Source organism: Rhinatrema bivittatum, chromosome 6, assembly GCF_901001135.1.
Source record: "Rhinatrema bivittatum chromosome 6, aRhiBiv1.1, whole genome shotgun sequence".
Classification (NCBI taxonomy): Eukaryota; Metazoa; Chordata; class Amphibia; order Gymnophiona; family Rhinatrematidae; genus Rhinatrema; species Rhinatrema bivittatum.
This window is the reverse complement of record NC_042620.1, coordinates 128,678,143-128,692,397: the sequence shown is the minus strand read 5'-3', so window position 1 is coordinate 128,692,397 and position 14,255 is coordinate 128,678,143. Positions and strand designations below refer to the sequence as shown.

Sequence of the window (14,255 nt, the reverse complement as noted above, 5' to 3'; positions counted from 1 at the left end):
TTGGGGGACTTGTTTCATCCTGATCAATCTTCTTACAGGTAGATACATTTCACATAATGCTCATTTGTTTCATAACTTATCATATGTATCCAAGACCATCACAAAGCCTGTGTTTTCTCACTCTCTGGATGCAGAAAAAGCATTTTGTCAGGTTGAATGGCATTATCTTTTTGATGGTCATCAATGGTTTCGTTTTGGAGATAAATCTATTTGCTCTGTCTGTTTGCTTTACAGTGTCCCTGTAGTTCAGATTCTGGTCAATAACATGCTCTCTACCCTTGCCTCTAAACGGTTGAAAAGGGGTATCTCCTCTGTCTCCTTTTCTAGTTAATCTTGCATTGGAACCCCTCTTGCTGACCATACATCATAATCCATTGGCTTCCAGTACTGACCACAATTCTATTATTTTTACTTTATCAGCATTTGCTGACAACCTTTAGCTATATCTTATGGATCCAGAAACTTCTGTACCAGCTTTGTTAATGGAGAAATTACTTACCTGATAATTTCATTTTCCTTAGTATAGACAGATGGACTCAGGACCCGTGGGTTATGTGTTCCTCTGCTAGCAGATGGGAGACGGAGTCAAATTTCAAAGCTGATGTCACCCTAGATATTCCCCTCAAGTGACCTCAGCTCCTCAATATCCTCCTCGAAAAGCCATTGTGGATATATATCTTTGCATAAACAATTTGATTAAACTTCTCAAACTTGATTAAACTGATTTAACTGGTTTCAAAACTGGAGACTGCCAGTGCACTCAACTAAGTTAACGCCAACACCAGACAAACTGCGGATGTCTTGAACTAGTGGTAGGCAACAGCTTACCCGTATTTGTTTAGTCTCGAGGTTCGCTTTCCGGGGTCCTCCTTCTCTGGGGCAGCCATGAGTGGGATGCTGAGTCCATCTGTCTACACTAAGGAAAACTAAATTATCAGGTAAGTAATTTCTCCATTTCCTAGCGTGTAGCTAGATGGACCAGTGGGATGTAAAAAAGCTACTCCCAGACAGGGTGGGAGGCTGTCCATGGCTGCGTCTTCTCGGGCCTGAACATCCAGGCGGTAGAACCTGGAGAAGGTGTGTGGGGAGGACCACGTCGCCACCCGACAGATCTTGGCAGGCGATAGTTTGGTTTCTGCCCAAGATACTGCCTGAGCCCTAGTAACATGAGCCTTAACCTGCAGTGGTAAAGGCTTTCCTGCCTCTATGTAGACTGCCTCGATTACTTCCTTGATCCAGCGGGCTATGGTTGCCTGCGAGTCTGCTTCTCCTTGTTTCTTCCCGCTTTGAAGAATGAACAGGCGATCCATTTTGCGCACCGGTTCCGATCTTTCCAGGTATCGCACCAGGAGTCTGCCAATATTTAGATGGCGAGGAAGGCGGGAGTCTTCATAGTCCTTATGTTCATCCAGAGATGATAGGGAGATGGCCTGGTTCAAATGAAACTCAGAAACCACTTTTGGTGGGAAGGAGGGGACGGTGCGCAGCTGTATGGTTCCAGGGGTGAACCTAAGGAATGGTTACAGTCAGGATTGTGCTTGTAGTTCAGAGATACAACAAGCTGAACATATTGCCACCAGGAATACAGCCTTCAATGTTAAGAGGCGTAGTGACAAACTGAGCATTGGTCTGAAGGGCGCCCCCGCTAGGAAGTCAAATACCAGATTGAGGTTCCATAGGGGCACCGGCCACTTTGGCCACCCCTAAAGTTGCTTAACCCCTTTTAGGAAATGTGTCAAATCCAGATTAGCTGATCGACTGATACCATTCACTTCGGCTTTGAAGCAGGAGAGGCCAGCTACTTGGACCTTGAGGGAGTTGAGTGACAACCCCTTCTTAATACCATCCTATTGAAACTCCAGAATTATGGGGATCTTGGCCGTCCATGGGAGTATCTTGTGGTCCTCGCACCAGGCTTCAAATATTCTCCAGATCTGTATGTATGCCAGGGATGTTGAGAACTTGTGTGCTCGGAGCAGGGTGTCAATCACGGGCTTCTAGTAACCGTGCTTCTTCAGGAGAATCCTCTCAAGGGCCAGACTGTAAGAGAGAACTGAGATGGATCTTCGTGAAGAATCGAGTCCTGCTGGAGAAGGTCCCTGTATGGAGGTAGGCACAGAGGGCTCCCCGCAAGGAGTCTTTTCATGTCTGCGTACCATGGGCATCTTGGCCAATCCGGGGCCACTAGTAGGACCAGACCCCTGTGGTGTTCTATCTTGCAGATGATCTTGCCCAGTAGTGGCCATGAAGGGAAGGTGTACAGTAAGTCTTCCTCCAGCCAGGTCTAAATGAGAGCATCGATCCCTTGGGAGTGAGGCTCTCGTCTGCGGCTGAAGAACCTGGGGACTTGGGTACTGAGATAGGTGGCCAGTAGGTCCATGGCTGGGAGGCTCCAGCGATTTAGTATCAGTTGGAAGGCTGTGGTCAACAGCATCCATTCCCCTGGGTCCAGGCTCTCTCTGCTGAGACGTTGTGTTTTCTTGCGATGTGGGAGGCAGAGATCCCTTGTAGGTTTATCTCTGCCCATGCTATGAGAGGATCTATCTACAGAAACACCTGCCGGCTCCTGGTTCCTCCCTGGTGGTTGATGTAGGCAACCGTTGTAGTGTTGTCCGACAATACTAGAACCACTTTGCCTCAGAGTCTGTGACTGAATTGCAGGCATGCTAGTCTGACTGCTCGAGCTTCCAGGTGGTTTATGTTCCATCCTGCCTCTTCCTTGCTCCATTGTCCCTGGGCTGTCAGTTCCTGACAGTGGGCTCCCCACCCTCACAGGCTTGCATCCGTGGTGAGCAAGATCCAGTTCGGTGGGGATAGGCTTACTCCTCTGCTTAGGTGGTCTTCCTGCATCCACCGCTGAAGCTGAGAATGTATCTCTGCTGGTGGAGGCGAATTGAGTTGTCCTGGGACAGTGGGTTCCAGCGTGACAGTAAGGAGCGCTGGAGCGGTCGCATGTGGGCCCTTGCCCACAGGACGACCTCCAGGGCTGCTGCCATGAGGCAGAGGACTTGAAGATAGTCCCATACCTTGGGGCGTGCATTGGTTATCAATCGTTGTAATTGTTCCATCAGCTTCCTTCTCCTTGGGGGAGGGAGGAAGACTTTGTTCTGTTGTGTCGAAACAGGCCCCCAGGTACTCTAGAGACTGAGAGAGCTGCAGACTGCTCTTGCCCATGTTCACGACCCTCCTGCAGTAGGTTCTTTACTCAGCTGATCACCTGTCGGCTCTCCTCCAAAGGCTTTACCCTGATCAGCCAGTCCAGGTAAGGGTGTACCAAGATCCCTTCCTTCCTCAGTGTTGCTGCCATGACCACCATAATCTTGGAGAATGTTCTGGGGGCAGTTGCTAGTCCGAAGGGTAGCGCTCATAACTGGTAATGGTGACCCAGTATCGCAAAGCGCTGAAAACGCTGGTGATCTTGATGGACTGGAATGTGAAGGTAGGCTTCAGAGAGATCCAGGGAGGTTAGGAACTCTCCTGATTGTACTGCCATTATTACGGAGCAAAGAGTCTCCATGCAGAAGTGTACTATCCGCAGATGACGGTTGACGTTCTTGAGATCTAAGATGGGTCGGAATGATCCTTCCTTCTTGGGAATGATAAAATAGATGGCATAGCGCCCCATATTTTGTTGGGGCATAGGAACCGGAGATATTGCCTTCAGACTGAGTAGTCTTAACAGAGTGGCTTCCACTGCCAGTCTCTTGGTGTGGGAGTGGCAGGGTGACATCATAAATTTATCCAGAGGGATGCTGCGGAACTCCAGAGAGTAACCTTCTCGAATGATGTTTAGTACCCAATTTGTCTGACGTGATCTCGACCCATCTTTGGTAGAAGAGGGAAAGTTGACCCCCTATTTCCTCTTCCTGTGGATGGGTCAGCCCATTCTCATTGGGGAGCATGGCTAGAGCCTGCTCCCGGGCCTGTTCCTCTCTTGGTCTGTCAGTTCCGAAAGGGCTGTGACCTTCCAGAGGGATGAAGTGCCTGGAACTGCGAGTTCCTGTAGGGTCTAAAGCGTTGCGAGCCTCTGCCCCTGGTTCTTCTGGGGGAGGGGTGCTAGGATCTTTTACCCCTGTCTTCCGGTAGCCGAGGCACTGGAGATTTGCCCCACTTGTTGGCTAACTTCTCCAATTCACTTCCGAATAAGAGAGATCCTTTAAAGGGCATTCTTGTGAGATTGGCTTTAGAGGTCGCATCAGCAGACCAATTCCGCAGCCATAGCTGTCTTCTGGCTGCCACTACTGAGGCTACTCCTCTGGTTGAAGTACACACCAGATCTGAGCTTGTGTCTGTCAGGAAGGCTTCTGCAGGTTCCATCATTTCACCAGTATACGTTCCGGAGTTATTTGCCTCTCTCAAGAGGAGCAAGCAAGAATGTGCCACTAGTGCGCAGCAGGAAGCAATTTGCAGGGTCAATGCTGTTGCGTCGAAGGCCTGCTGGCGCTTGCAGATTTACGCCAACAAAGGTAGGGGGGGTGGAAAGAAAGTTCCCTCCGAGGCCGCTCCGATTTCGGAGCGGCCTCGGAGGGAACTTACGGCTATGCGCGTATCTTATAAAATCCAGCGTACGTTTGTTTGCGCCTGGTGCACGAACAAAAGTACACGCGCGCGGAAATTTATAAAATCTACCCCTCTATGTCTAGGCACACATGAAATGAGCTTCAATGCGAGCGTGTAGTTGTAAGCGCGGTTGTGCGTGCAGTTATGCACATGGAGTGCGCTCAGTTGTGTGTGCGGTTATGCCCGCCGCTGTGCACATGTCTGTACTGAGCGCGCACAAGTTAGTCACATTGACCACCCAGCCTGCCCGTAAGATGACGACCCCCGGGGGTCTCCATGAGTGTGGACCCTTGCACCGGATCAGGGCCTAGCCCAACCAAGGCTGCTCAACCCAATCAGTGCTCCCTTTTTTCCTCACCGGAAGAAGAAGGAATCAGTATGGCAATTTGAGCTCTGGAGACCAGAGACCTGAATTTAAAGTTTTCTGCTTACCTGGTCTCAGCGCTTACCGATCGTGTGCCGGACGGTCTCCAGCTGCAGAGGGGAAAGGGTTTTACCTTCACCGCCGCGCTCAATTATGCACCCCCTGCCTTTTCAGCCACTCTGGGGGCTAAGTCCATGTCGGGAACTGGCTACTGGACCAAGGCACACCTCTGAGGGCTATCGGAAATCACCTCAGGAATTCTCAACTGGGGGAGGGACCCTTAGGTATCACCGCAGGAGAGCGGGGCTCGATCTTCTTTAAGGTAGTTTTTGTCTTCTTGCTGTAATTTTCTTAACACTGTGCTAGTGTGTGGGATAGTGTCCGCATCTGCTACGAGACGGAGAGATACCGAGGAGCTGAGGTCACTGCAGGGGTATATCTAGGGTGATGTCAGCTTTGAAATCTGACTCCGTCTCCCATCTGCTAGCAGAGGAACACATAACCTTACTGGTCCTGAGTCCATCTGGCTACATGCTAGGAAATTACAGATTTCTCAGTTTTCCAGCTACAAGGTGAATTGGCAGAAATCGGAAACCTTGCCTTTAAGTGTATTAGAGTCATGCATAGATCTTGTGCAGTTTAACTTACTTAGGAATTTATTTTATACCAACTTAGAGGACTCTATTCCTATTAATGAAGACAAAATCATTTCTTTGGTTAAAGATGTTTTTGTTCAATGGTCTCCACTGCATATTTCATGGTAGAACAGGATAGATACGATTAAGATAGTTCTGGCTCCACATATTAACTTTATCCTTAGTATGGTGCCCTTTTTTTTTTTTTCACATCCATTTTATAAAAAAGGTTTATAGACTTTTGAGTTCATTTTTGTGGAACTGTAAAGCACCACAAAGTGCTATGAAGAAGCTTTCAGCTTCTAATGAATGTAGTGGTATTAACTTCATATTTTTATAGTTATCATGAGGCCAATATCCAGTAGGTCTTTTAGTAGCCAGATAACGTGTCCTATATATATTCAGTGGGATAAACGTCTCGCTGAATATACTTACTTAAAGTTATCCAGCTACTTGTAATTGGCTAACTTAAAAACCTAAATGGCTATGTTTTTAATATAGCTGTTAAGGTTTTTAAGTTATCCGGTCTAGGGTGGCTGAATAACTTGCTACTTATCCGAATATCTTAAAAAAAATATCTGGGTAAGCAGCACTGTTTAAAAAAACAAACCAAACAAACCCCCCCCCCAAAAAAAAAAAACCAAAGATATAAAAGGGTCTGTAGCCTGATTCCCAACTTCCCTCACAAAATGTTATCTGGCCCCATTGGATTATGCTTCATCCACCACCCAATACCTCCCCTACATGCCCTAAACATCTCCCAGGTCTCACAGTTTGGGCCCCTTTTCCCTATTCATTTAACAAATAGCAATCCAGCTGCTCCCTCCCCAATGACTCACCCACAGTCCATATATGCATACCTGACCCCTCCCCTCGCCAGACTCCATGGTACCACACATTACCTATCTGGGCTTCTTGGGTGAAACCGGGTTAAGCTACCGGTAAAGGCTGATTAGTTAAACACAACAGTTTGTCTCAGATTCAAAACACCCTAAAAGCAACTGGTCATGCTTTCAGACAATGAGCAATGTGTTATTTTGATACAAAAACAGTGAATTTGTTCCATGGGAGTGTTTTCACTTCCATTCAGAATAAACAGTTTTTCAGTTTCACCACGTCATAGTCCACCCAAACATTTCTTAAACACAAATTATTACACAATATCATGCAGAGGCAGAGGAGGGGAGGCATTCATCGTGAAACAACGAGTTCAGCAATTGAGATAAATACACAAAGAACAGAAAGAGCATTTCTGTTGAAGCAGAACTCCGCTGACCCACGATGGGAGGATGTATGGCCTAGTAGTTACAACAATGAACTCTTAGAATAGGAAATCAAGGGATTATTTCAGCTACTGACCGTATTTTCACAGGATCATACAATTTTCCAGTGTCTCGGTTTACCCAGTTCATTGGGTAATATACTTATTACACAATTACTACTATGAACGTTCCTTCTCCCACTCTTCTCTGTGGGAGCTGCATGCAGGTCCAGTGCCAGAAACAGGCCACTCAGTGTCTGCGCGTTTGACATACTATTCAATTGTACAATAAACTGCAATCACATCTAGATGAATTTTGCTATATTATTAGCAGAAGCCTTTCCCATTTATAGACCTGTGTAGACTCTCAGTAAATATGGTCTTTTTGTATAATATGCTGCAAGAGTCCATAAAGCAGTTTGTAACATTACTGAAGACTGGTTACTTCAATCATACTTTAGTCATGCACTCGGTGTGGCAAAATGATCAATTTCACATCAAAATGCTTCAACGCAGCAGAAAGGTTGAAAAGCAAAAAGCAAAAAGCTGGATCTTTAACTTACCTCTCTTATAACTTGCTGCAATTCATCATTCTCTGCAACTCTTCTGCCTTCATCAGCTGCACACGCCTGAGGAACTTGTTCCGGTTTCATTTCTGCTTCAGATTTCTCAAGATCCTCCAAGCACTCAGAATCTCTATGCTCCTGTGCTATACCAGCTCTAAAAGGTGGAGCTGGTGTTAAGGCAACCGATGCCCGATACATGGGCTTGCTGTGTGCTGAATGAGTCCTGGTCCTCGCCAGATGATCGGAAGAGCTCACTCTAGCTCTGGTGCCCCTTTGAGGGGGATTTGAACAGACTGAAGAGGAATCTGAGGCTATGTGGGATGAGACTGATTCAGCACGCTCTGCTCCGGCTTCTAAACCAATATCTCCAAAGCCCAACTCAGATTTCAAGTACGACTGTTCACGGATAAGTTCAGTGACCTAAACATTGGGTGGGTTAAGAGAAAAATTACAGGACCAAATTTTATATTTCTGATACTAAAATTCTTACAACACTGATTGACAAAATTAACATAAGGGAACAACTTGAGATCTACATCTCATCACTATAAAGCTCATATGCTCAACTCAAGGTATTTTATAGAAATTCCACATGCAACTAATTTTAGGAGGTAGGGTGAGTGCAGAGGAAGAAAAAATGAATCTGTATAGAGTAGTTACAGGGCCATGGCTCAAATACCTTTATGGCTTTGAGGATGGCTAAGAGCTCAAATAGTTTCAATTTCTAAATCAACTTAACAGACAATTACTGGTAGTATCTGCCCTTCAGAAATATATTTTTGTTTAAAGGTAGTAGAATTTACAAAAGTTATGCACTGTTTCAATATCTCTTAGGGCACAGCGAATCAGTACTGAATGTTGGCAAGAGATACGCAGTTCAAACATAGTGCATTATAATCCAACAAAAGGTGATAAGTACAATACCCCAAAACCCATATGCTGGTATGCCCACAAAATATGAAACAAAATAGCAAAAAAAAAAAGTTACCCTCACTATATGTTTCCATTTGAAATCAAGAGAGCTTCACTGCATCATTATGAAAGATACATTTCAGTTATCCAATTGAGCTTACCCATGCCTAAGCAATGGCTAAGATACTTCTAGTATGCAAAGTTAAATCAGGGTTAAAATTCTAATGCCTAAGAAAGAATTCTTTTATGATATAAATTTTGAATGTTGCATTATGATATTTATATGTATCTTTCGTTATTACATTAGTTCTTTTCAGGATAATTCTCTCTGTACAACAGACAATCTTTTACACAGATTCATTTTACATGGAAAGAAAGAGGGTAAATTACTAGCAAACTAATTTGCTCACATGGCCTTGTATTGCACATACTACTACTTGTCAACCAAGCTTGAATATTAGTCTAGACTCTTGCAACATAAGGGATACTATAAATTACAAATGAATAAAATAGGGGAAATTCCCTAGAAATGTCAATAGTGATAAGTGGATATCACCTTGATCAGCACGAGCCATCACCCCCAGAAGCAAAAGGAGAAAATAGGCAAACAGTATCTGACAGAAAGGAAAAAAAGAAGAAATATTTAAGCAAGTTTATAGCAATTGGAAGCAGGAATACAGAAAGAAGGGATATAATTAGCAAGGCTGCAAAGGCATAACTTCCTTCCGCAGTGGAAGTCATACAAGAGGTCAGTCATTATTCTTGTATGTGAGAATTACAGTAACCCATTGCATAACGGTATGTGCTGCAGTATATGGCCAAAGCCAAATTCTTTTCAGTTTCTAGTTGGTATTATTTATGCAGTGTACACACCATTCAGTACTTTACTATTTACAGAGTCAGTGCACCTTAAGCTTTAAAAGAGGTGGCAGGCAGGCACACAAACTCCAATTTACTCTGGGGCAGCAACATTACACAGCTCTTAACAGCCGTGAGAAAACAGCAGTGTGCAAAGATGGTTGGAGAGACCATTGTTAAAACCCAATCAGCATGTGGAAGCTGGAATTTTTTTTTTTATTATTATTTTTTAAAGCCAACACCATTAACATTGATTTCTTTGCAGATTACTGTAAAACTTGGTAATGGGCAGGGGGCCTGGGTGTTGACTTGGGTATTGGTTTTATGGGAAACAAAGGAGAAATTTAAATTTATCTGTTAATTTCATTTCCTTTAGTCCTGCCAGACCAGTCCAAACACCTGGGTTATGTCCCCCCTGCCAGCCTATGCAGACAGAGCAAAAAAAGGTCAAAGCTGACTTCACTCCCCCTAGAGGTTTGATATTGACTTCAGGTTTTCAGCAACCTATGTCAAAGTTAAGACAACTGAAAGCAATTGTTTGATTAGGTTTCCAATTCACCATCACAATCAAAACCTGATAAAGCCAAACAAAAACTAATTCAGGAGTAAGAATCTCTACACCAAGCTCACAATTAGGCCAGTTGCCTTCAGAGTCTGAAACAATGTACTTGCTGCTATTTTTCTGAACTTGTCAAACTGAAAGCCCTTGTGGCTTCTAGACTGGTCTAGCAGGATTAAAAGTAAAGAACTTAACAAGTAAGTTGTAATTTCACCTTCCTTATTGTCCATGCCAGACCAGTCTAAACAAGTGGGATATACCGAAGCTCCAGTCAGAGTAGGTGGGAGGAAACTACACTAGTTCTAAGGACTCCTGTGCCCAAGGTGTAGCTTTTCCAAGCCTGCACACCCACACCAAGGCCTTTTCAGCAGGGATGCAACAGAGACAAGGATGATGCCCTACCATTATCCTCTGGAAAGACAGGTTCTGATTCTGTTTACAAGGAAGCCTGCACCCTTACTGAGTGGGCTTGACAACCCTCTGGGACCTGCAAACCCTAGCTGGAGAAGGCTGAAGGGCTTATCTCCTTCTGAAATCAATGCCTTAGAAATTATTATGCTTTAATAGGACATATCAAAGGCCTATCCAAAAATGGAAAGCAGGAGCCCCGTTTGGAGGGCGGGGGGGGGGGGGATACCCTTGTAGAACATGACCTGCATGTGTGTTCCCTTCAGGAGCCTGAACAATCCCTAGACTGAGTTCTGAAGTGTGTGTTTATTATTGTTTTTATTATGTATCTATTTTTGTTCATCGCCTAGGCCTATTTTGTGTTAGGCGATCAATAAATTTTAATAAATGAAAATTAAATGAAATGAAAGTGCAACCACAGCTTCGGCAGGCTCATCTACAATCCGCTCATGCTCATGTCCCACCTGACCACTAGTGGGGCAGAGGCTGCTTCTACCAATCCTTACACTCAGGGTCAAAGAGTGTCACAGCTCAAAACATTTGAATGCATGATGACTGTTTTGGCCATCTGAGCTGTTGCTAGATACTGCATGGGATTTCCATCCCAAACAAGACTCATTTGCCAGTGCTACTAGATTCCCTCAGCTTGTTCACATCACCAAGCATTATACTGACATTGCTGTTCAGGATAATCAGTCAGCCAGCCTAGGAGCTCCACACTTGCATAAGCCCCGGCTGTGAATAACAGCTTTCCTGCTCTGACTCACCTGAATAGTCTGATATCTGACAAAAGAAAGAACCAGCGTCCCCTTCCTACATAGGGAGGCCCTTATTCTGACTTGACCAGCAGATACGCAGGGTTAGCAAAAGGTAATAGATCCAGGATAATGCATGTGAGAAGTATCTGATAGTAACCCCTACAGGAGGTAAGGGGAATGCCCTATATATCCATGTGGGGAAATGCCTAAGAAATGCATAGCCCTTTCTGGGAGACCTGAAATAAATAGTGCTATGCCCCTGATCTCTTTTCATGGGAGAAACAGGGCCCCCAAAATATATGGGTGACTGAACAAACCTAATACCATCACCCTCAAAGCCTTCACTGAAGGTGACAAGGAAGTCCCCCTGAGTGGCATCTGACCAGAACAGAAGACTCCAAGAGTCACTGTGAGGGAGCACACCAAGTACATAACAGCCAAATCCATTGTCCTAGAATACCACCCTGGGGAAAGGTGAAAGTTGTCTGAGCAGATTGCTTGTAGCTTCTGAAATGGCCCCAACCAGGATGGCTATTAAGGGACTGGAGAGGCTTCCAATAAACACGCTTAGGCAGCCTCTAAATTTTGATCCCTTAACTTGCAGGACTACTGCAAATGACAGAAAATCTTTTAGAGAGGGTAAAACTGTAGAAAAGGCCAAAACTGCAGATGCCATCACTCTGCAGCACAGCTGCAGTAAACACTGTAGGTCCCATCTTGAACTAGTCTGGCCCAGGCCACACAGGTGATCTAACCTATGGAGCGCTTAGCATCACTTAACTCCACCGTGTGAGATTCATCAGCCATAGGATCATGAGCTTCCCTCTCAGCACACCGTTACCTGTAGGGGAAGATCACTATGGCCACCTCCGTTGGGTGCTGGACCCAAACGCAAGAGGACTCAAGACACTAAGCTACCTGGGCAGAGAGACTATAGAAAAAATACAAAGATTGTTTTAAAGCCTGATTTATTTAAAATGTATACCCCACTTTAGATAAAATTCAAAGCAGTTTACAAAATGACCAACAAAATACAATTACAAAACAATTACATAAAATATATGAACAAACATGACCTCCTGCTGATTTTGTAAGTTAAATCTTCCTTCGAAAAAAAGTATAGACTAAGCTAGGGAGCAGCAGTTCTCTAAACCAACACACTATGCAATCCATGGACCACTCTGAAGATTCTGTCCCAGTATTTTGGATTAATCTTCATTTCTTTTAGCCAAGTAAACAATGAAGAGGCCCACTTTCTCCAATTAATAGTTTCATACACATTGGGCCTGATATTCAAAAGTATTTACACTCCTAAAACTGGATTTTACACATGTAAATGCACTGTACCCATGTATGTGGGCTTTTGAAAAATTGCTACAATATATGCCATTGAATTGTCAACAAGTTTTACACAAGTACACTTTAAGCACATAAATGGGCTTTTGAAAATTGCTACAATAGTACATTGCACGTAACTCCTTTGAAAATTACCTCCTGTGCTTCCATCAGTCAATTATGGTATAAGAAGATGACGATAACCCCCTAGATGCTCCAACACCATATTCTTCTCTTCCCTGGGAAGGGAATATAGATCCCTCGTCATCTTGGTCACTTTTAAGGCTGGAACCAGGTCTCTCATACCGAGGAGGTCCCATCTCCAACAGTCAGAAATAGCAGGAAACTCTTGGGAGGGGATTCTCCCTAAGAGCACGCAAGAATAAGGAATCCCCTATAAAATTACTGCTTCATATTGCCCATTCTACAGCTGCAGGAAGTCATGCCCCAGAATTAAGCTTCTCTCCCGAACAACCTCCCCATTGAGGCTTTATCCCCTTCTGAGGAGGCAATCGCTCCTGTCAGCTGTATCAGCTATCTCATCCTCCTCTTGTCCAGCCAACTCCCTATGACCGTGCTAGCCAGTGAAGTGCTCTAGAACTCCAAACATTGCCAAGAATAAGCCAGCATTCTTCCGTGCGGGCACATGGATAAGGGCTAGGAAGGGCTCAAGGAGAAATCGAAATGGTGCGGCCCAAGCAGCACCACCCTGGAATTTCTGTTTTTATAACAGGCTACAGCAATCTACAGCGTAGATTGCTGAAGCCTGTTATAAAGCTTAATTTAGCCTTAAAAGACCCTTGGGAAACTTCATTTGTGTAGAGGAGAAGAAAGCCATTTCTCCAGGTTATCAGAGGGTAGGAGCTGTTACATGCATATGAGAATATTTGCTAAAAAAATTCAATAGAGAACTGGAGCTGTGCCTGAGGGAAAATATGTAATGCCAACCCCTCTCCCCAAAACTTCCCTGTTTGATGTTCAGAGGGAAGAATGTGGCATTGCTTAATGTTTTTATTTTTGGCATAAAGCAGCGATAAAATGCCAACTAAGCTCTAAAGCACTGTCTTCCATTGTTAGGGGCCCAGGGCTCATTCTGGGGAACTCATCTACGGTAGTTTTGCTCTTGGCGGGCTGCTGACCTGCTGCAGTTCACACCCACCTGCCTGGTACCTGCCTACTCACACGCCAGGCAGAATGCACCTGCTGACACAACGAGCCACCATGCCTCTCTCTCTTTTTACAGCCATTCCAGAAGCCAGCAGAGGGAGACAGGAGAACGTGATTATCTCAGACCTCTTGAGTCTGAATCTAGCACAGGAGAGTGGCAAGCAGTCCAGGAAAAGGCTGAGCTGTAAGTTGTTTTTGTTTTTTTTTTTTTAATTAAACTTTTGCCTCTCTATTGCACTGCCAGAATACTGGGAGTGTGTGCTGTCAATGGCTCCTGCTGCCAGATGCACAAGAGAACAAAGTCACCCGGGACTACCAGGTGCTTGACCCATCAGTACAGGAAACTCAGATCCCAACTCAGTCTGTTCCCGAGGTGGAAGGGAGAATCAGTATCACCAGGATCATCACCCAGAGCGCCCCCAAGGCTCGGCCTATGCGCCGCTGAGAACCTGAGCCTAAAAATCCTTCTTGGGAGCAGCCTATACGTAGCTGCAGCACCAGTCCACGTGTCTTCACCATCTGCAGAAGAGAGAGAAATACTGAAGACCTGAAGGCAGCACCAGGCCCCTAAAGGTCTCCATCTGCTGGCAAGGGGGCTTAACCCAATTGTTTGGACTGGCCTGGCATGGACAATAAGGAAGCTGATGTTGGCAGGACCTGAAATGGCCTACTAGTAGAAAAGGTGGAGGCCATCACTTTGGCATATTTTGGGCTTGGTTGGGACAGATATAGATGACAGGTAAATAACTTGTGGGGAGGGTAGTTGGTGGTGTCAGGTTGTATAAGGAATTGTGTGTGCACTTCTACTTAATACAGATGGACCGTTTTGGTCTTTTTCTGCAGTCATTTACAATGTCACTGCGTAAAGAGCA

At 45.0% G+C, this 14,255-nt stretch overlaps 1 protein-coding gene and 1 long non-coding RNA gene across 3 annotated transcripts in view; one reads left to right on the top strand and one right to left on the bottom strand.

Moving 5' to 3' along the window:
• ITPRID2 (ITPR interacting domain containing 2) overlaps positions 1 to 14,255 on the bottom strand; it is an 88,083-nt gene that overhangs the window by 8,486 nt on the left and 65,342 nt on the right. For both annotated transcript variants that reach the window (XM_029605921.1, XM_029605919.1), the window contains exon 16: positions 7,384 to 7,806. In XM_029605921.1, coding sequence (XP_029461781.1) covers positions 7,384 to 7,806 — 423 coding nt within the window. The remainder of the gene's footprint in view (positions 1 to 7,383; positions 7,807 to 14,255) is intronic.
• Positions 1 to 14,255, top strand: part of LOC115093738 — a 31,190-nt gene that overhangs the window by 13,982 nt on the left and 2,953 nt on the right. The window contains exon 3 of the long non-coding RNA XR_003857397.1: positions 13,460 to 13,567. This is a non-coding gene — a long non-coding RNA (uncharacterized LOC115093738). The remainder of the gene's footprint in view (positions 1 to 13,459; positions 13,568 to 14,255) is intronic.